At 41.2% G+C, this 20,231-nt stretch overlaps 1 protein-coding gene across 3 annotated transcripts in view; it reads left to right on the top strand.

The window, feature by feature from the left end:
• ELF1 (E74 like ETS transcription factor 1) overlaps positions 1 to 20,231 on the top strand; it is a 69,660-nt gene that overhangs the window by 33,460 nt on the left and 15,969 nt on the right. For all 3 annotated transcript variants that reach the window (XM_075488758.1, XM_075488765.1, XM_075488760.1), the window contains exons 3-6: positions 4,085 to 4,259; positions 12,741 to 12,848; positions 13,468 to 13,632; positions 18,495 to 18,578. In XM_075488758.1, the coding sequence (XP_075344873.1) occupies positions 4,085 to 4,259; positions 12,741 to 12,848; positions 13,468 to 13,632; positions 18,495 to 18,578 (532 nt within the window). The remainder of the gene's footprint in view (positions 1 to 4,084; positions 4,260 to 12,740; positions 12,849 to 13,467; positions 13,633 to 18,494; positions 18,579 to 20,231) is intronic.

The raw sequence follows: 20,231 nt of genomic DNA, 5'->3' as shown, positions 1-20,231 counted from the left end.
ATACACAAATTGTTCTTCTATGGATTTATGTCTTGATTTATTGAAAATCATTGCTGACACTTTAATTTGGGACTTTTTAAATTTTGGAATACTTTGCACTCTTCCTTTTTGTTAGTGCATGTAGAACCACCTTTGTATTAGAAATAAATTATTTTGTGATCTTGCTATTAGAGAGGTAATTTAATTTGTCTTAATTGAATCACTACCTTCTAGTCCTTAATTTAATGTTTTCCCTGTGTCCAGTTCTCATTACACACTAGCATCAAAGGGAGCCATCGTAAACACGGGCTCTTCTGCAGTTCTAAATGCGTACAAAGTTATTCCTGTGTCTTACAACAACAGAGCTACAGGAAGCTTTAGCTTGGCTCTCAGTTGGGATTCAGGCACTTTCAATGAAATCAAGAACATCATAGAAGTACCGAGGTGAGATTTTTACCTCTCCACAGTCATACATACATCAGCATACAGTAGTAGTATAGCTTTTAAAACTGAACGAAATGCTTGCTAATTATATCATAACCAACTGCAAATATTGTACAAAAAAGTGATGACAGTTTCCACAAAAATGCATTTCAAATTAGATTTGTTTGCAGTTGCGTGAATGCTTTCTCTCTGAAAGCATATTACATATTTGTTCCAGCCTTGCCTTTTCACAACTGTGGCAGGAAAGAAAATCCATACATTGTACCTCCGTAAGGTATGAGTTGGAAGCAGGTGTACCAATGGTTTTAAAATAAAAGGCCACAAGAATTGGTATTTACTCTGACCCTTCCAGTTCAAAACTGTTATTAATTTAAAGAAAACCACATTTCAAGTGTCTTACCATGAGTGAATGCTTTTCTGTTCGTCTCTTGTCTTTCGGAAACGTAGTGTGTCAGCAAGCTCCTCAGACAGTCCAGTGCCAAGTTCAAGTGACAAGGTATTCCCCTGCCACGGGAGTTTCTTTGCCTGTAGACACACACAGTGGCTGTGTTGGAGTATGTGTAAGGTGGTTGTTCTTAGACATGGTCAAAATACAGTTTAACCTTGCAGAGCAGATCACATCTGATGATATGGATCAAACCAGCTGCTGCTGGGATGTGTGACAGCAGCACTATTCAGTACCACAGGAAACATTTCGGTCAGCGGTGAAGCGTGTTTCAGTAACACATGGATGCTTGGGCTTTTGTAATTAGGTTTCACAGCAGAGCGACGAGTAGGGTGTAATATAAATAAGGCTTTGAGAAACTGAGCTGAAAACGTGTGACAATCGGGTGATTTTATCTGTGTTTCATTTATTATTCTGAAACAGTTTTTTATGACTTGTCCCCACTAAAGAATAACAGCAGTGCTGGAGGTGGTTTTTCCTCTCAGAAGCCAAGTCAGTGACGTGAGCGTCAGTCATTGGAGAAGGACGGTGCTGAGGCAGAGTAATTCTTTTATCCAGGAGAAGCTAACATGAGGCTTATCATAAGGACGGGCAACTCGACATGTTGCTGCAGATGCTGCAGCTATCGAGCTGATGCAATGGCAGAAGCAGGGAGGAAGGAGCGCCTCGCTTCGAAGACATGGCGGGGAGGCAGCTGGCCATTTGCTGATGAGCGTGTAGGAGATGGACGCCTACACCAGAAATAGACACCCTAACGCTTCCACCCTTTCATAGTCAACAGAGAGGAATAGGCATTTTTAGGGCATGATTCATCCTATGGTAGCACAGGAGCCTAAAACTGTGCCCTAGAAATACCCATTTCTCTCTGTTGGCTCTGAAGGAAACCTAGGGTTACTAGCTCAAGTCCAAGCGCTTGCACCACAGCTGTCTGAAGGTAGGTGAGATGTACTTCACCTCTAATGTCTATGAGCTAGAGCAGGATGAGAAGACTGAAATTGTCTTACTAGCATCTTCCCTATCTAAAATCCATAGTTTTTACCTGCTCAGGAAAATATTGAACAGGTACTTGCAAAGCTTGCAGATGACAGGAGCCTGAGTGGAGTGTCATGTGTAATCCTTTTTAAAATTTTTTTTAATGTAGTTACATATATAGGCATACAATATATGTCACTTCATCCCAGAAGTTATATACAGTGGCATATTACTGAAATTGGGGTGCTTAAACTATTTCTGTAGCATGAATTTTATCTTGGTAATGAGACTGCCACGGACCATCTTCCTTCTGGTTTCTGGAACATACTGTTGAAAATAAAACCTTTTTTAATGCACACAGTATTTTATTTTTCTTCTGTCTTTACAGTGCTTTATCTTTTTTACTGATTTGGTTTTATTTAATCAAATCTATTTGTTTACTCTTGCCTGGAAGCAGATAGGGTCTGGGATGTTAGGGTCAGTAAACAAACAGGATGTGCAATGCGAACACAATGCTTTCTGAGGAGCAGCAGGGACCTCCTGGCCACCAGTGGGTCCTGGTTTCTCAGCCCAAGCAAGGTGCATCCTCGGAGAGGGGTGGCCACAAAGGTGTGGCGTAGAAGCTGTCCCATTGCTTGACTTGATATATGCCCATCGTCTGGCAACATGATTGCATGAGAGGGCTTTAACTGGTCTGCCCTTTGTTCATTTTTATCGATCTTGTACCGTGTTACTCTATTTTGAAGCTTCTGTTTGGTAGACTAGGTAGGTTATTTGTGGGTTTTTTGCTTTTGGTTTTGTTGTTTGGGGTTTTTTTTGTTTGTTTGTTTAGCAGGCTGTCCATGATAGAAGCCCATAGAAATACTAGTTTTGTTTCTTAGTTCTTCCTTTTTTCCTGATTGCCCTTTACCACAGTTGTTGCTGAGACATGTTTTACAAAACACAGAGCAATTTAAAGTGGTAATTACTGCCTTTTAAAACTTCTAATTGCACTTTCTACTTTCAGTACTTACATTCCAGGCTCTTCCCTAGGAGAGGCTTACTCCCATAGCTGTTGTCTATGCTGAGCCAATAGCTCTGATACCATTTTCCATTGGTGGCGGTGTGCATAGTGGCAAGATTGTGAGACGTGAGCAATCCCTAAGCAAGCTCATAATCATATGGTTGTTCTTTTTTCTTGTGTGGTTAAATAAAAAAACTGCTTGATCCATGCATATCTGTGCTCTGTGGAGGGTGAGACCAAATGTGCATATACTGTTTTTTTCAGAAACATGTTTTAGCAACTTTTGGGGTTGTTTTCTTGTTCTTAAGTTTGCCACATTCATAATGTGATCTATTTTTATAGTGAGAGAGCCTTAGAGTTACACTAGACTTTCTTTGAGCCTGCTCTGCTATCATCAGCTATGACTTTCTTCTTGCAAATGCCATTTTAGAAGACTCGCTTTGGAAAATACTGTGTCTGTAGTAAATGGTATTTTCTGAAAACCTCTTCCTGTTGAATGGTTGCCTTTTCAGAGAGTGTGCATATTATTATTATTATTACCGGTCAGCTTGATTTCTGTCTTCCCAGCTGCCCCTTTTCTTCTACGTCTGATGCAAAATAACTATTGAGACAGAAGGATGATGTCTGAAAGCAGACTTAGGAAGGAAAGCGGGGGGGAAGTAATGTCAAGTGACTAAAGCCATAAGAATTAGAGAGGGAAAGTATTACGGCACATATATCAAGCACTCCCTGTTACACTTGTAGCAAGCGTCCCCTAAAATAGTGATCTTCAACTAGTGTCTCCTGGGAGACTTGGTGCCTGTGAAAGCTTCGCCCAGTCCTGACAGCCACAGGACTCCTCCACCCCCAGCTTGACAGGAAGAGCAAAAGATTAAGGTGCTTGCAGCAAGTTGCTTGCTCAGTATTATTGCCAGCAAAGTTTAGCATTTACTGTGCTGTGCCACTCCTCAGTATTGTCAGCTTTTATGCTGCAAAATAGTGTCGTGGGAGTCTGGTATTACCTGCCAGAGTAAAGTCAATGTATTAGATACTACAGTGATACTCAGCCTCTGGCCCATAGTGGGACACTGCTGCTAGTTGGTTTTATGTGCTAAAAATCACCTTGTTCTTTGGTACTCCCTCCTGATGGTCTAATATTCAAGTGATGTGGTATAGGTCTCTTGAAATATTAATCAGTAAGTGGTTAGATTGGATGTAGTCTAACTATCATTATTTTAATTTTCTTTTTTCCATCCCCCCAGCTTGGTGATCCGTCTATTTTCCCTGCTGTCATCGTGGAGCATGTTCCTAGTGCAGACCTCCTACACAACTACTCTGGCTTAACCTGCGTGGATGAACCTAGTGACATGATCACCGAGAGCTCTCTGGACGTCGCAGAAGAGCAAATCATAGATGATGATGATATCACCCTCACAGGTTGGCAATAAGAACATTTCTGTGCCATGTTTTTGCACCAAGATGTCTGTGGCTAATGGTGGAAAAAGCTTAATGACAAAAAACAACAGGAAACAAAATTATAGTAGTATTGAATGCTGTTAATTCTGTACGAGACAGAGAAAATGGCATTAATACCATTAGCAGGTGGCTTGCAATCCCAGCTGCACAGCTGATAATGGTCAAGAGTTTCAGCCATCAACAGAGATTAAGACAGAGTCCTGCTCAGAGTACCAACAAGATTTTTCTTTGCTCTTCAGGAGGATTTGTTTGCTCTTATTTAATGGTTGGTACGTACTTAAGTAAACATACATACCAAAAAGCAGGAATATGCTTGAGTAGATGTTCTGCTTTTAGCTTCCTGAGGGTATACAATGTGCCATAAAATGTGCACGTTAGCGTGACTGACTGCTGTAAGTATGCTCAGCATAATACGCATTTTGGATCTCTAATAATGATTAACACCTAAAATATAGATGTTCTGTGTAAATTCTGTTAGAAAAGGTAGCCCCAAAGAGAAAATTCTCAGGAGGAAAGCTCGAAGATATGTCACATTTTTTTAAAAAACAATCCCTCACTCAATGCATGCATTTGAAGCAATTTTGCAGAACAAGTCTGAAAGGTGGGGTAGATACTTCACAAGGTGAGGATCTGCTTCTGTGTCTTCTTTCAGCCATTAGGCTCCACACCTGGACTGTCTCCAGGGCTGGAGACAGCTTGCTGGTTTCAATCATGCTTTTGACATTACTTCCAAAGGCATGCTCTGATACAATCTTCTACCACCAAAAGCAAAACAAAAACTCAATGAAACTTGACATGAGGAACAGTTCACAGAGTAAATTGACGTGAGCTGTTCTCAGTAAATGGTTTTATCTGATAAATATGGCTCCTTTTTTTTTTTTTTGATAGTAGTGAATTATCTGTGAACAGACTGTGACCGTACAAATAAGTTAGCTGATTATTCAAGAAGGTTTTACATACTTAAACATTATTTCAGGTTGAGACCTCTTGCCAACTATTCACTTGCTATTCATATTAATTATTCACACTGCAACTGGCATTTCCTCAGTGTGTTACTTAAGCACGACTTAATGCGGCTGTGTGAATTTTTCATAGTAGATCGTTTTTATGAATCCATATTCACTGTAATATATTGTGTGTGAATTTTTACTTGCATGAGTAATTGTGAAACTCCACTTTTGTGAATGCTCTTGTTAACATTTTTTTGTTGCTGGTCACATGAGAAGGGTTTGCAAATTGCTGCCAGAGACTGAAAATATGTAATCCTTGTAACCGATGGTGTCCAAGGGTTTCTGGGATACTTCGGAGGCAGACAAGTACGGTATTGTTCCCATCATCCATTGTAGTTCAAGCAATCTGGTTTTCTTTAAAGGCAAAGTCCTTAGAAAACCGGAGCTGCCACTTTGCAGAGATTATTGTTGTGAAGGAGGCATTAACTAATTATCTGTTTCGCACTCTCCGTCCCGCTAGCTACTGTGCGTGCTGTGGGTTTCCTTGGAAAGGAAAGTGCCTGGTTTTGCAGCGCTGGATGAGCCCAGGCCGGACAGGGACCAGTGCCGCTGCTGAAAGCTCCTGCTCAGGATGCAAGGCGGGCAGCACTGACAGCTCAGCCCCTGGTTTCTGGCAGGGAGCCATCCTGCCTGGCTCAAGTGGGGCAGAATTCGGGGGCCCAGGCATGCGAAGGCACCCCACAGGAGATGAGGAGAGGACATTGTGGAAGGAGCCCCTGTCACCTCCCTGCCTGCTGCACGCAAGCATTGGCTGTGACCGCAACGGCCTGTTTGAACTGCAAGGCTGCCATGGAAGAGATCCGGTTCAAGCATGGCTTGCCGTAGGCTGCCTCTGAAATGGGGCTAATCGTAACTGAAATTTTCCACCTACTTTATTTTTCAGCGGCTTTTTTTTTTCCTCCCTTCTTTGAAGTTCCCGTCTTGATTTTTCTCATGATGTGTGTTTGGTCTCAGCAGTGAAATGCATTGTTTTGCTCTTTGAAGTTTGTACCAGTTTTTTCAGTCACTTCCACATTGTGCCTTTGAGAAAGGATCAGACATTATAAAGACTGTACTAATTCCATGTTAAAATAGTCATAAGACTGAAGTTCACAGCAAAACGAAACTGAAACCGCCATCATTTGTGACTAAACATTACAGAAAAATGGCTGCTTAATATGCAGGATTTGGGTTTTTTTAAAGTTGCCAGTTTTTCAGTACTGTTTTATGACTCTGTCATACATTAAGCTTCTCTTTTCTCCTAAACTAACAGAAATGAGCAGTAGGTCTCCTGAAACTGAAGCAATTAGTTTTTAGGGATCTATCTGCAGAATGATGGACACTGGTAGGTTTTTCCATCTATAGGATGTAGCTTCAGCCCTTCAAAACCACAGCTATCGCACATGGGTGATTACTTACCTGTAGTATAAATTATAACCTGCAGAAAACTAAGAACAGCATCTGTTTCACATGAAACCCTCCTGAAAGATGGCTAACAACCCACTTTTTAGTTAGATTAATTCTCACACTTTAAATTTTTTATACTGAATAGGCAGACTTGTCTTATCACCCTCGTCTTTAAAAGTACTTTTCCCTGGAAAAACTGCAATGGCAATTTATATGGTCAGTTTGTTGCCAGTATTATGGGACTTTAAATGATTAACCATCATGTAGTAAAGGGTGATTAAGAAAATAAATTGGGAGCATTTGGCCTTGAATGAAGTTTTATCTCTAAAGGGAATATTGAATTGGTTTATTTTTCCTATGAAAAATACAGGGGATAATGTTTTGTGCAGAATAAATTCTAGGTCAACTTGTCAGATGGTACAATTTGCTACACTTTATTTACCTTCTTAATGTGACTAATTATGGTTATAAGATGCATAGGAAGGAGGAACTAATTGGATTATGCAACTTCCTGAAAACTTTTTTTTTTTTTTTAAACTTTGCCATGGCTGGCCAGTTTAATTTAGAAAAATAACAGTTAAACAAACCGTGCCATTTTGCGATTCACCTGTTCTGGTGTTGTTTTGATGGGATCAAGGAAGCAGCTGCACTGAGACAATTTATGGGGATGAGGGAGGAGGGACAGAAAATTTGCACTTAGATGCCCTGTGCCCTAGGCTGAATTGGGAGCATGGAAGTGTGCATTTTCATAGATGGATAAAGGTGCTTAATAACCAGTTCAGAAGTTATTTTACAGCGCTTCGAAGTTTGGTAGCATTTGGCTTGTACATTTGGTGAAGCTCTAGCATTTGTGGCACAAGCCAAGCTGGTCAGGTAGGAGAATGAAGACAAAGAGATGTTAGGTGCTGCAGTCCTGCACAAACCCAGTGTCTTCGGTGATCGTTCACGATGCTACAAAGAAATCCAGAGGAGTAGTTAGGTGGAAACCAAACTTGATAGTGTTAATCTGTGAGGATTTTGAGTTGACAAGATGCCAATTGTAAAAAAACAGGTACGGTTTCAGTTACTTTATAAAGAAATTACTCACTGCTGCACATAGCACCTGATTAGAAACAGTGAGGGTTTTTTCATATAGCTTCCCAGTGAGATTATTTTCCTTACAAATTTTAAAACCTTATTTAAAAAGAAAATGAAGGGTGATGTGTAGGTCTCCTGAAATGCCTGTGTTCTTAAACTCAGTTTCCCAGTGTCAGTTAACAGTCACCTCAGAGTTGATATTAAAAAGCAATCGCTTAAATTTAACAGCCAGCTGTTCTGCAAAAGGGGGCTCTGTCCATGTTTAATGGATCTCTTTCTGCTTTTAGCAACTTCAGATTTCTTCCGATGCTATTTTGAGGCTCTGCGGTCCCTGTTTTTGTCTATAGTAAAACCAGCACTGAATTTAAACACAGCTGTGACTAGCGCAGCCCTTATCTTGGCCTGGACAAGGACTCGTGTTGTCCACTCTACGGAGATGCCAGCCACTGGGGAAGCAACGGGAGTGGGACAGCATCGCTGAAAGCAGTGTAAAGCTTTCAAAAAAGACTCTGGTCAGGAGTAGGGAAAGCAGGACTTTGGACTGAGGCGGGGAGCTTCCAGCATGAGGCATAGTTTCTTTCTTCACCAGGTGAGAAGAGCAGAAAGCTGTGTTTGGGCAGGCCTCGCTCTAACGGCAAGCGCTGATTCATAGCGAATCTGCATTCGCAGTAACTGGGCTGTAATTCGTGGGCAGATACAGAGGCTTACATTTGTGGCTTGCTCAGATAAACAAGAACTTGTAGAGTACCCTGGGAAAAAAATGAAGTTACTTTTGGGTGTGGTTTTCCCTTCCACCCCTCCCCCCCCTTCTCCCCCCTTTTTTCTTTTTCTCCCCCCCCTTTTTTCTTTTTCTCCCCCCCCTTTTTTCTTTTTCTCCCCCCCCTTTTCTTTTTCTCCCCCCCCTTTTCTTTTTCTCCCCCCCCTTTTCTTTTTCTCCCCCCCTTTTCTTTTTCTCCCCCCCTTTTCTTTTTCTCCCCCCCTTTTCTTTTTCTCCCCCCCTTTTTTCTTTTTCTCCCCTCCTTTTTTCTTTTTCCTTTTTTCCTTCCCTCTTTTTTCCTTTTTCTCCCTCTTTTTTTCCTCCTTTTTTTTTTTTAAAGTTTCTCCTTACTTAGGATAACATTTGAAATCTGATGCTTCTCAGAAAAGACCTCCCCCACCACCGTTCTTTCAGCTCTGACTTTGCCGACATGTAACAAGTAAGCTGTTTCATCCCAATTCTTGTTAAATTTATGACTGTATCATACCTTGCCAGTGATTGGAATACCTTTCTGCAACATTAAGAGAAAAACTAAAATAACAGACACCAGCTTGCTTTTGGTAGTTGAGTTGGTTATCTCTGAGCACTGTCTCAAGTTGAGTGATGCAAATTAGCATCTTGCTGCTAGTAGGACAGAGAGGTGGTGCTCCATCTCCTCTGTGCGGTACCCCACACCTTGTTTGTGTTAGCTCTTGAGTTCTTGTCATTCAACTTGCTGACCCAGCAAAACCCAAAAAACTTCTTCTGAGCCATTTTATAAAACTAAATTGTCTCGCTGCGTGATCAAAAAGCATGAAGCCTGGCTTGTGTTGAGTGACAGGAATTTGGATCAGGAACCAGGGGCAGAGATGGGAGGAAGAGGCGCAGCCCTTGTTTTTTCAGCAACAGGGAAATATTAATTTGGCTCAAACCACCTTGTGAAGTTATTGTTTAAGAAGAGGCTTGATGGGTGTTAGCAAGGGCATTGATGTGGTTAAGAAACTTACTTTTGCCATCCTGTGTCTGTGGATAGACAGATAGGTGGCACTCCTTATGTTTTTTCTGTGAGCATCGAATCATATTAATTTCTATGTTTACGTTATTTATATGACTCTTATAAGTTCCTTTCATTAGTCTTGGATATCGATGGTTGATTTTTAGCCATATGGTGTAACAGTGATATAAAGCTGGCAACCTTTGCCTCACCTGCCATTATTCAGAGTGAAGAATTGACTCTGCTCCATCACCTCAGCACCTGAAAGCAAGCAGGAGGGTTTGCTCCTCGCAGAGCCCTCGCCAGGGAAACAGCAAACAGCAGCTGCTCCCTCCTCCCCGCCCGCAGCACTGAGAACCAGGGGCTACCACTGGGCTTTTAAATTGTATGTGACAGCGTAAACCAGCTCTGCTCAGTGGCTTCGGCTGAGCTGAGTTGTGGTGGGTTACCTTCCCATCCGTTCAGACAATGTCAGAACTGCTGACAGCTGTGTTGGCAGTGCTGTGTGCCTGTATTTAGGGTGACATCCTTATTGTGGTCTTCGTTATGCTGGTAGATGATGTGGAAACTTCCCATCCAGATAAAGCTTAGAACTAGAAGCGATCAAGTCAGCAGTGCCGGGCTGAGCACGGGCATGCCCGCAGACTGCATGGGCTGCGCTTGGTTCAGTCTCCTCCTCAGCTGGCCAGGCATTCCCTAGGGATGCTCTTCGGTTCTTGGGGCTGAGATGCTCTGCGGCTGAGCTCCTGAGCCTGCAAGCTGCACAACAAAATTGTCAGCGGTTTGCTGCCCCGTCTTGCTCTATGGCTTCCCGAGACAGGACCGTAGTCCATACTCACTACCTTCCCTTGGTTCTTCACCCTTTTCCCCCTGTACTTGGCACTGGTGAGGCCACACCTCAAATCCTGTGTTCAGTTTTTGGGCCCCTCACTACAAGAAGGACATTGAGGTGCTGGAGCGTGTCCAGAGAAGGGCACGAAGCTGTGAAGGGTCTAGAGCACAAGTCTTATGAGGAGCGGCTGAGGGAACTGGGGTTGTTTAGCCTGGAGAAAAGGAGGCTGAGGGGAGACCTTATTGCTGTCTACAACTACCTGAAAGGAGGTTGTAGCGAGGTGGGGGTTGGTCTCTTCTCCCAAGTAGCAAGCCATAGGACAAGAGGAGATGGCCTCAAGTTGCACCAGGGGAGGTTGAGATTGGATATTAGGAAATTTTACTTCACGGAAAGGGTTGTCAAGCATTGGAACAGGCTGCCCAGGGAAGTGGTGGAGTCACCATCCCTGGAGGTATTTAAAAGATGTTTGGATGAGGTGCTTAGGGACGTGGTTTAGTAGTGGACTTGACAGTGGTAGGTTAATGGTTGGACTTGATGATCTTAAAGGCCTTTTCCAACCTGTACAATTCTGTGATTCCGTGACTCATGCTGTTTGCCTCCCCAACTCTGCATTTCTCATTTCTTAAGCCTGTTTGGAGATGACAGGCAGAAGGTACAGGTCCTGAACTGGCTGAATGTGCAAGACATGGGGTGGAGGGGGTCCTGTAGACAACAGGGTGAGTTGCTGTGTGAGTCAGGGGTTCCCAACACCGTCTCTACTTAATGTGTGTTGGTGTGAGCTTCTGACGCTTGGGGCATGGTAGGACTAAGGTCAAGAAAAAATCCAGAAGGTAAGGAGGCTTCTGAGCTCCGTGTGCTGCCTGTAAATCACAGCTGGGTGGAGGAGGTAGGGCTGATGCGTGAATGTCTACATTCGTCTTTGCCCTCTCCTAATGATATGGTTGCTGAAGCTGTAAACATTTGGGGTGAAAGTGGGGGGGGTGTGGTGTGGGTTTTTTTAATTATGTGATTGTTTAGTGCTACTGAGCTGGGCGCTTTGTTGTTACCGTGATTTTTTTTTTTTTTAAAGTATAGAAATTCTGCTTTCTGGCATAAACTTCTTGCTTTTATGTGAAGAAGAAATGTTCCAAGGTCATTGCGTTGTGTTTTATGGTGCATTTTTGCTTGCTCTGTCAGTCAGTCTGTCTCCTTTTTTTTTTTTCCTTTTTTTTGTGACTGCTCCACCCAAAATTCCTGAAAGCTAAACAGGGAGAGAGGGTGTGAAGCTGACTCATTACCGCACTTGAAAAAGTAACTGAGGTTCATTGGTGTCCTAGGGAGGGGAATACTAACGCAGACCTTTGTACTGCTTTGATAGATGCAAACGAATTCCCCAACGTGGCTTCAAATTCGTGGCAAAGGATAAGGAAGCCTGGCCCGTGCGTTTCCATCCAACAAAGAGTAATTTCTGAAAGAATGTGTTAAACAGTTCTAAAAGTTTATGGTACCAGGTACTGGAACTAACATCTAACTTGTTTGTCATGCTATAATTACTTTGAAAATAATCCCCTGGTAAGATACTCCTCCAGTGAAACCAATATTATCTTCTTGGACAGCTGTTATTTTGCAAATCTGCTTTAGGTGTTGGGAAAGAAATGACATTTTATTGGATTTTTTTGTGTGTGTAGCTTCACATGACCTTAATTATTAATTAATGTTCAAGAACTTTGGATTTGTCTAATGACCACCCTCATGAGACTGATGAGGGCTTGTCTAGTAGTCAAAATTTTTTAAAAGTTTGTCAGCCCTCTGTATTGCTGGTTGTGTTTTATGTTTGCTTTCCAGTGTGTTCCTGGAGCCTGTGCTGTTAGCCCTATGTATAATTTCCACAGATTTGAATGGTTTAGGATTCAGTTACACCTTTAGATCATATGCTCTCTAATAGAAGTTGTGGAGTATTTTCTTGTCTGTCCTCCAGGCTAAATGATAGGATATTTTTGGTGAGCATCTCTTGATTAAGGAATTAGCTTCCTTTGGACCACCATAAGAAGAAATTAGCAATTTATTTTTTTTTAAAGGATACTGTCTGGAATGTTGTTTGTGGTAGTAATTTCTTAGGGTTTGTGGGTGTTGTGTTTTACTGCATGTGCTTGATCAGCAAAGGGAGGGGTTAGAAAGATGAGGCAGAAACAAAGCATTTGGGGTTGGTTTTTTTTTAACATATACAATCTGAAGAATGTAGTGTATTAAATAAATGACATGACTGCAGTGTGCATTTTCTCCCCAGATAACCTGTTACTACTCATCTAGTAGAAGACCATGGTTACCACTTTTTTTTTCCTAGAAATTAAATGGGAATAAGTATCATGTTAAGCTTTAAGTCCAGTTTGTAGCTTGTTAAGAATTAGTTATTTTCTCTTGCTTTTAGTTGAAGCATCTTGTCATAATGGAGATGAAACAATGGAAACAATCGAGGCTGCTGAAGCACTTCTCAATATGGACTCCCCTGGTCCTATGTTGGATGAAAAAAGAATAAGTAAGTTTTTATGAAATCCAATCCAGTCTGTATTTACCTTGTTTATTTATGAAATGAGGAGGGATTCAGTGCAGCATGGCTGCTTGGAAGGGGTAGGATGATTTTGCTTCCAGGTAGACTTTATGTACGTAGTTTGGATTATCAGAAATCCAGTGGTGTGTGCAATGAAAGATTTCATTGTCATGCCAGAGTTGAACATTGACAGATAGGAGAAAGAATCAAAAATTACAAAGGGAAGGTGTGAATGAAGCAAGGTTGTTTAGACTGCTGTGTTTTGTTTGGCTGATAGAGGATGAGTCTGTCTATGTTGCCAAGATAAAAGAATATACACTTACATCTGCAGATTGTCTTAAATTTGAATTAAAAAGTGTGATCACCAAATAATTGTGCTTTTTTGGGGAGTGGGTTATGTCATTGAATTGTTCTATTTTAATACTGCTTCTGCTTGTGTAAAATGTTGTGGGTGGGTATTTTCCATTATGAACTGGTCTTCTCTCCCATGAAGGCCTTAAATGTCATAGTTTTATTTCATTCTATGTTTAAACATTTGCTGTAACAAGTAGCTTTTAAAAGTCCTTGTGGCTGTGTGAAAATATTCCTATTGTCCCTCTCCCTTAAGCAACTATGTTTGGCGCAACTGAAGATGACGATATGGTGGCTCCTATTACACATGTGTCAGTCACACTTGATGGGATCCCCGAGGTGGTGGAAGTTCACCAAGCGCCAGACCCTTATGCTGAATCACCAGAGACTCCAGAATTTGAACAACCAAAGAAGAAAAAAGGTAAGATGCTACTGGAGAACAGCAGCGTGGAGTAGGAGAGCAGTGGGTGCATGCTTGCCTCCCCTGTGGGTGTCTGGAACCATTCTGGGTGTCAGGTCAAAATAACTGAGTGGGCTTAGCTAGAAATACAGAGAAAGCATTTTCTTACTAGGTAGTGTAAGCACAGATACTGGTGCTTAGATGTTAACGATGTCGGAGAGGTAGCAATGATGGCTTATACCACAGGAAACATGGATCTCTGCTTGTTCCTATTTATAGTTTCTCTTCAGAGCAGAATTGCAATACAAGCTATAGAGCTTTTGTAACCATAAATGCTGAAGTACTTTAAGTAGCTCCTATTGAGCTTCAAATAAACGTACTTGATCTGTTCAGAATATGGGATGAGAATGAGGAGGATTTTTTCGCTTTTCTTGAATATGAAAGGTTTAAATTTTTTTTTCTAAAAAGCTGCATGCTATAGTGAGCATTAGTCCCATTCGCGGTAGATAACATTTACACAGTGTCCATTGAGTGATGTTCCGTTGGAGTCTGTGCTGTGCTGAAGAGTAATGAAGTTACATGGTGTTAGTCAGACCTTCTGCTCCTGTTTTCCCACCCTGCTTCAGTGTGGACCTTGTCAGAGGTCCTGAAGCTGATGTCTACAGTGGACGAGGGTCATGGAGTGCAGACAGATGTAAGGTGCTGTTGCAATGAATTAAAAAAAAAAAAAGAAAAATAAAACAAGAGAGTTATGTTTCTGGAACTAATCCTGGGCTGAACCAGTGCATTAGGACTTGGACAGGTTCCCCTGTGGAAAAAAAGCCTTCCAGAACAGGACTCCTGCTGCCCAGTTATACTCCTGCTGAATGAGAGTACATTTTTGCTGCTAATGCAACCATCACACTCCCAAATGTTGGGAGTTGTTATCTGTGAGACAGAGAGTACTGTCCTGTGGAAACCTTGGGGAAGCCTCCTGGGCCCTGTGTGTGTCACAGGGTCTGGTAGGGACGGGTGTGGGTCGGGAAGTCTCTGATTCCCGTAAGAAAGCTGAACTGAAACCGCTGTGGAGGAGAGCTTTACCAGCAGCTGCCCCAAGAGTGCTGCTGGGGAAACTACCGTGCTGTGCACACTACTGCAAGATAACCAACTGTAAGAGGATTTTAAACTGTTTTTTTGTTTTTGTTCTTTTCTTTTCTTCTTCTTTTTAATGTTGGCTGCTATGTGGGTCAAAACAAGGTGCCGCTGTCTGCCAGACATTTAACCTTGGCTTGATGCTTTCATACCCTCTTTCGTGTTGTGCTGCTGCTTACTCCCACTCCTTCCTCCTCTCTAGCTGTAGGTTAGAAAACCAGTTGCTTCACAGAAAATGTGTGTGTTTGTTTTTCACAGTTACACTGGATAGAAAAAATACTAGAAAAGATGCATCAGCTTCGTGTTTCATTAACTACTAGTTTGCGATGAAGTTGAGACTTGATGAGGTAGATGGTGTGCTCCGAGTGATGCTAAAGTTTACTTCAAAATGTCCAGGGATTTGTAAGGCATTGGTGTACAATTACTGCAAAATGTTATTAATTTTGTAGTGCACTTCAGGATGACGTACAGTGTGGGGGTGGGGTGGTTTTTTTTTGTTTGTTTGTTTTTTAAAGTGCCACCTGTTTCCCTTCCTTTGGTCAGTTTTGTGGCACGGCAAAGGACCGTGGTCATTTTGCTCTATCGAAACCACTCATGATTTTATAGACTTCTAGCATATATAATCCATCAGCTGAACTTGTAGGGTTGCATTGTGCAGAGCATTGCTAGCTAACTGAGCCAGAATGGCACTGCCAAGTAGAGCTCCTCCAAGAAAACGTTCTCCAGAAGTGATGGGGTGACTTCACTTCCTTTCCTTGTTGGCCTTATTGCTGCAGCAGCAGAGCTGTATCCAACCCATCTGCTCAACTCCAAACCTGTGTTCAACATGATGTTTGTACTCATGAATGTCTGAGCACTGAGCTGCTGAACTACGGATCAGAAAGACAGGAAGAACAAAGGGATGTCAGAGAAAGAAACTTTGAAATTTGCTATTTAGTACCTTCAGTCCCATTTTTGCTATGGGAGGTATCTGGCAGTAGGTGGTCACATAAGTTATATACACATTATATTTTAGATATATACTGTTTATTATATTTTTACATATATTATATTTTTTTAAACAAAAAACATTGAAAACAGTGCAAGAAAATGTATTGAACTTTTTCTGGTGTGGGATAAAATATTTAATCAGGATGAGCATCTCACTTTCTAAGTATCACATTCATTTGTAGCATGACTTTCTAACCAGAAGTGTTTTTGCAACCATGGAAATAGGAAAGTGGAAATACCAATTATAAATTTAATTAGCTATACAAAATTATGGTAGCCCCACATAAGGCTTAGCTCTTGCACATTCTTCATCCTTCCTCTTTGTAAAATTCTCTCCTAAAAAGGAATTTAGTGATGTACTCTGAAAGGTAACAAATTCATGCTCTATCAAACCAAAGGAGGAAGCGTGCTAATGCTTAATGTGCTTTTAGAAAATATCTTCTTTTAAACAAAGGAAACGTATCTTGTGTGTCTCTGTTAACTGTGTTTTTGATGGTATCAGTCAGCGCCTGGAGATTATAGCTCGCAGTGTAGTCTAAAATCATCTTAAGTATCTCTAGCCCAGATATAGAGCAGTGACATCAATACCTTTCTGTAAACGAGTTTCACATTCTTCACTGATTTCTAACTTCAGATGTGTTTCTGGTAGAGGATTGTCCAAATAGGATGTCCTGAAGTAGGCTAGGCTGGGATAAGAGAGCCTAGAATTGCTGTAGCACTAGTATTCATATTTAGTAGCCTAGGTTATCCCTAATCAGAAGTGCATAAATTATATGTGATCGATACTTACGTTTCCTGAAGTTGACCAGCAGTGGTTCAGTCATAACCTAATTGAGCCCTCATCCACTTCATTTTCTTTTAAGACCTGATCCCATTTGGACACAAGATAATTAATTACATAAAAATAATACTCCCCACTCCTTAATGGCGTACATTACACCTGTGCAAGAGGGGAAACGAGATGAGCACCCAACAGAGTCTTCCCATTACACAAATCTAAGGGGAGAAAAGCGCTTAGCCAAAGTTACCCTGAGGGAATTCTTGTGCAGTAGAAGCCGATCTATACAAGAATGACTTCATCTAGACATTTTAGGGAAAACAGACATTTCTGCAACCAATAATGGTGAGTGGAACAAAGCTGCTAAAAATGCACTCCAGTTTATCCTTTCATATGATGATGTATTAAGAAAACCCAATATTGTAGGATTTCCTCCTTCCCATCTTCATTCAAATCAAGGAACACATTACTGGCCAAGACAATGGCTGAACTTTATGTCCCATCCTCAGTCATGAATCCTGTCTGAATGGAAGCAAGAAAATTAGAGGACACCAGGTGTTACTGGAGTTTCCTCAGTGTAGCTCCCTCAGCTTGCTATCCCTCCTCCCCCATGCCCTGTCAAAAAAAGAGAGAGGGAAAAAAAAGGTGCAAAGGTGGACTTAGCAAGACTGCTAATGTCAAAAGGTGAGTGCCTCAGCTAGTGTTTCTTATGACTTCTTCATAGATACCTGGAAGTCTAGAACAAAGCAGGCAGCGCAGGCTGGCACTGAGCATTTTTTTTCAGAGCTAGTGAAAAACCCTCACTCTTACCCTGCAGCAGAGCCGTTTACTTACTAAAACAGCCCCTAAAAACAAAACCAAAAGTGGAATGTCATAGTGTACAGGATTGCACAGGGCTATTGGTCTTGCCTCTGTAGAACATAAACTCTTCGGAAATGCAGTGAATAGAGAAAAAGAAAAATACCTTTTTTTAGGTCTTTAATTATGACGATAGGTTATTTGGACTAGAAGTATGTTTTTCTGAGTCCTGTGCCTGCTTCGTCTATTCTGCCTCTCAAAAGAGTGAAGGTAGTACACGAATGATTTAGGTATTGTCAATGTTCTAAGGGGTCACTGCAAAACCTGATAGGAGAAATTTTTATTTCTTAAGAAAGTTCTGAAGGTTTCTGATTAATTACATTACCTGTAAAAGCTGACATTGCAGGGAATGAGAACTACTAAAGGAACAGGGTAAATGTTTTATATTGAAAAATACTTCAGCATGACTTATATTTTTTACTCCACTTACATTTAGGTAGTTGATTTCTCAACATTTTCAAATCAACGTTCTTCATTCTTGTCATTGGTTGTAACTAACTTCTTCCTTTCAGTCTTCCTCGCCAGATAGAGCCACCATGCTTATGATTTTAAAAACCACTGTTTTTCAGAGCCTGTTACTGGTTCTGCTGGTCTTAAGCAGACAAGTGACTTTCCTTTACCTGTAGCCACTGTTGAGAAAGGTATAAAAGAGAACAGGACTGAAAAATGTTTTCTTCACATGGCAGCATAGTTTGCTGCTGTCAGTGGAGACTTCCAATCTATTAAACAAGCAGATGATCTTGTTTTATCCCTAAATTCCATTTGGTGATAAATGAACAAGATAGTGCTCTGTACTTCATCTAGCTTTTCCTGTTTAAACTCTCGCCCACAGTTAATAGCTTATTCTTCTCACCTCTTCTGTTTTAAGTGCTCTTAAGAATACCTAAAAAGCCACAGAAATTTCCAAGGTACATGGACTTTGGAAAAGTGAGCATAATCTTTACTAGAAGTACACTAAGAGCATAGTAGAAATTGAAAAAGTTCAGCATAGAACTGAGCTCCTAACTTACTAGAAATTGAATCCTCTCTGAATTGGGGAATCAAATCTCTTCCCTTTTCAGGTCCTTGTTCTTTTTTATTTAGTTTTTTTTAATCTGCAGTTTGACTTACTGGTGGTTTATTTCAGGGAAGAAGCCGAAACCATCTCGTCCTGAGTCCCCTACTACAACTCCAAACATATCTGTGAAAAAGAAAAACAAAGATGGAAAAGGTAAGTCAAAGAGTTGTCACTGAAGTTCTTAAAAGAACATTGTTTCTGAGTGACCTGTAAAAAGAAAACATTTGTGATGTAAAAAGAAAGTGTTCACTAATGTTCTTGTAATGTAAAACCAGGTCTTATGCTCAGAGGTAGTTAATATCTAAGGCAAGTAAGAAATTAGTGCATGCGATTTCTTGGTGAAATACCCAGTTTCTAGGGAGAATAACGTATTTGTCACAGTAGTAGCAAGGGTTCTTGGAAACTTTTCAAGCTCCCACAGAGGCTGCTGTGTTTTGAGCGAAGTCTTGGGGAGCGCTTTGCATTGTATTAGGGTTTCTTTGGACTATGGTTATTTTGACAGATGATCTTTGAAAACGTTTTCCATCTGTGTGTGTCTAATTCTGCACGAGGAGCTAATCGAGGCTGCCAGTTGGCAGCAGGAAGTACCAAGCCCTACATTTTGAGGAAGGTTATAACGCAGCTTGAAGACTTGGGCAGAAAACTTGCATTTTTGATGCTTCTTTCATTCCTCCTGTGTTTAAAAGGCAGAAAGAAAATAAATACCACATAACTGATACAGTAAATCATTTCCTCCAGACTGAACTGTTCAGTAGTGCCTGTCAGTTTTGTCAACAGCTTGGTTGCTTTGCTATTGGGTCCAGCACCTGCACCCGTGCCTGGGCTGGCGTTTGAATGGCAGCCTGATGTGCTGGCCCCCACCGAGTTCTGCTGCGCGCAGTGGGAGCTGGAAATGAGCCTCCCCTGTGTCACCACAAGTGCCTGCGCACACGCCTAGGGACTGATGTGCTTGCATGCAGTGCAATACTTGCCAGGACAGAAGCCCAGCCAAACCTGCAAGGTGGTAGCATAAGAATGCCAGACTCTCTTGAAATCAGAAAAATCACTACACTAACAAATGAGTATGGTTTTTTTTTTTTCTTTTGAAGAGGGATTTTGTGTAATAACAGGAAATAAAGACTTGTTTGCAAGCAATAAATATTTAACGGGTTAATGCCAGCAATTTTGAGTATGCATTGTTGCTGCCTTTTTTTTTTTTTTAATTAAAACCTGATTTTTAAGTAAAAATGAAAGAAAAGTATCAGAGGAACCTCCAAGTAGTGCTCAAATGAAACAATAAAAAATATTAAAGCAGGTAGCCACAAAATTAAAAGGCAGAAGAGTCTAATGTTTCTGTCGATGATAGCAAGGATACACCATATTTCACGTTTGTCCGTTGTTACAAAATTGCTAATTCAGAAGGAATTAAAAAGGAGCGTGTTGCCTGAAACCACTGCCTGTTACGAAAAAAGCTACCACAAAAGCATTTGTTTAGCATTTTGAGGAACATAGAATTGAAGTAAAAGGGATATTAATATAACCAGCCATGGCAAGGAAGCAGCTAAAAAATCATGAGAGTTGCCTGGCTCTCAGTATCCACAATGTTCCCTTAAGGAGAACATGTATGCTAAAATACCAAGCCCTCCATATAATTATTTGATGCGATGCATGCAGAAAACTGAGTTTTCTACATATTTTTTCTGCTGCTGTGACTCAGAGGAGCTTAAAAATTCTGCCTGTAAGTAAAGCAGATGCAGTTTTCGCAGACAGTCCTCTTCACAGTGATTTTCAGTGGCTAAGCAGCGACAAATTTTCAGACTGCCTTGA

This window comes from Mycteria americana, chromosome 1 (assembly GCF_035582795.1).
Source record: "Mycteria americana isolate JAX WOST 10 ecotype Jacksonville Zoo and Gardens chromosome 1, USCA_MyAme_1.0, whole genome shotgun sequence".
Lineage (NCBI taxonomy): Eukaryota > Metazoa > Chordata > Aves > Ciconiiformes > Ciconiidae > Mycteria > Mycteria americana.
This window is presented reverse-complemented; position numbering and strand designations above follow the sequence as displayed.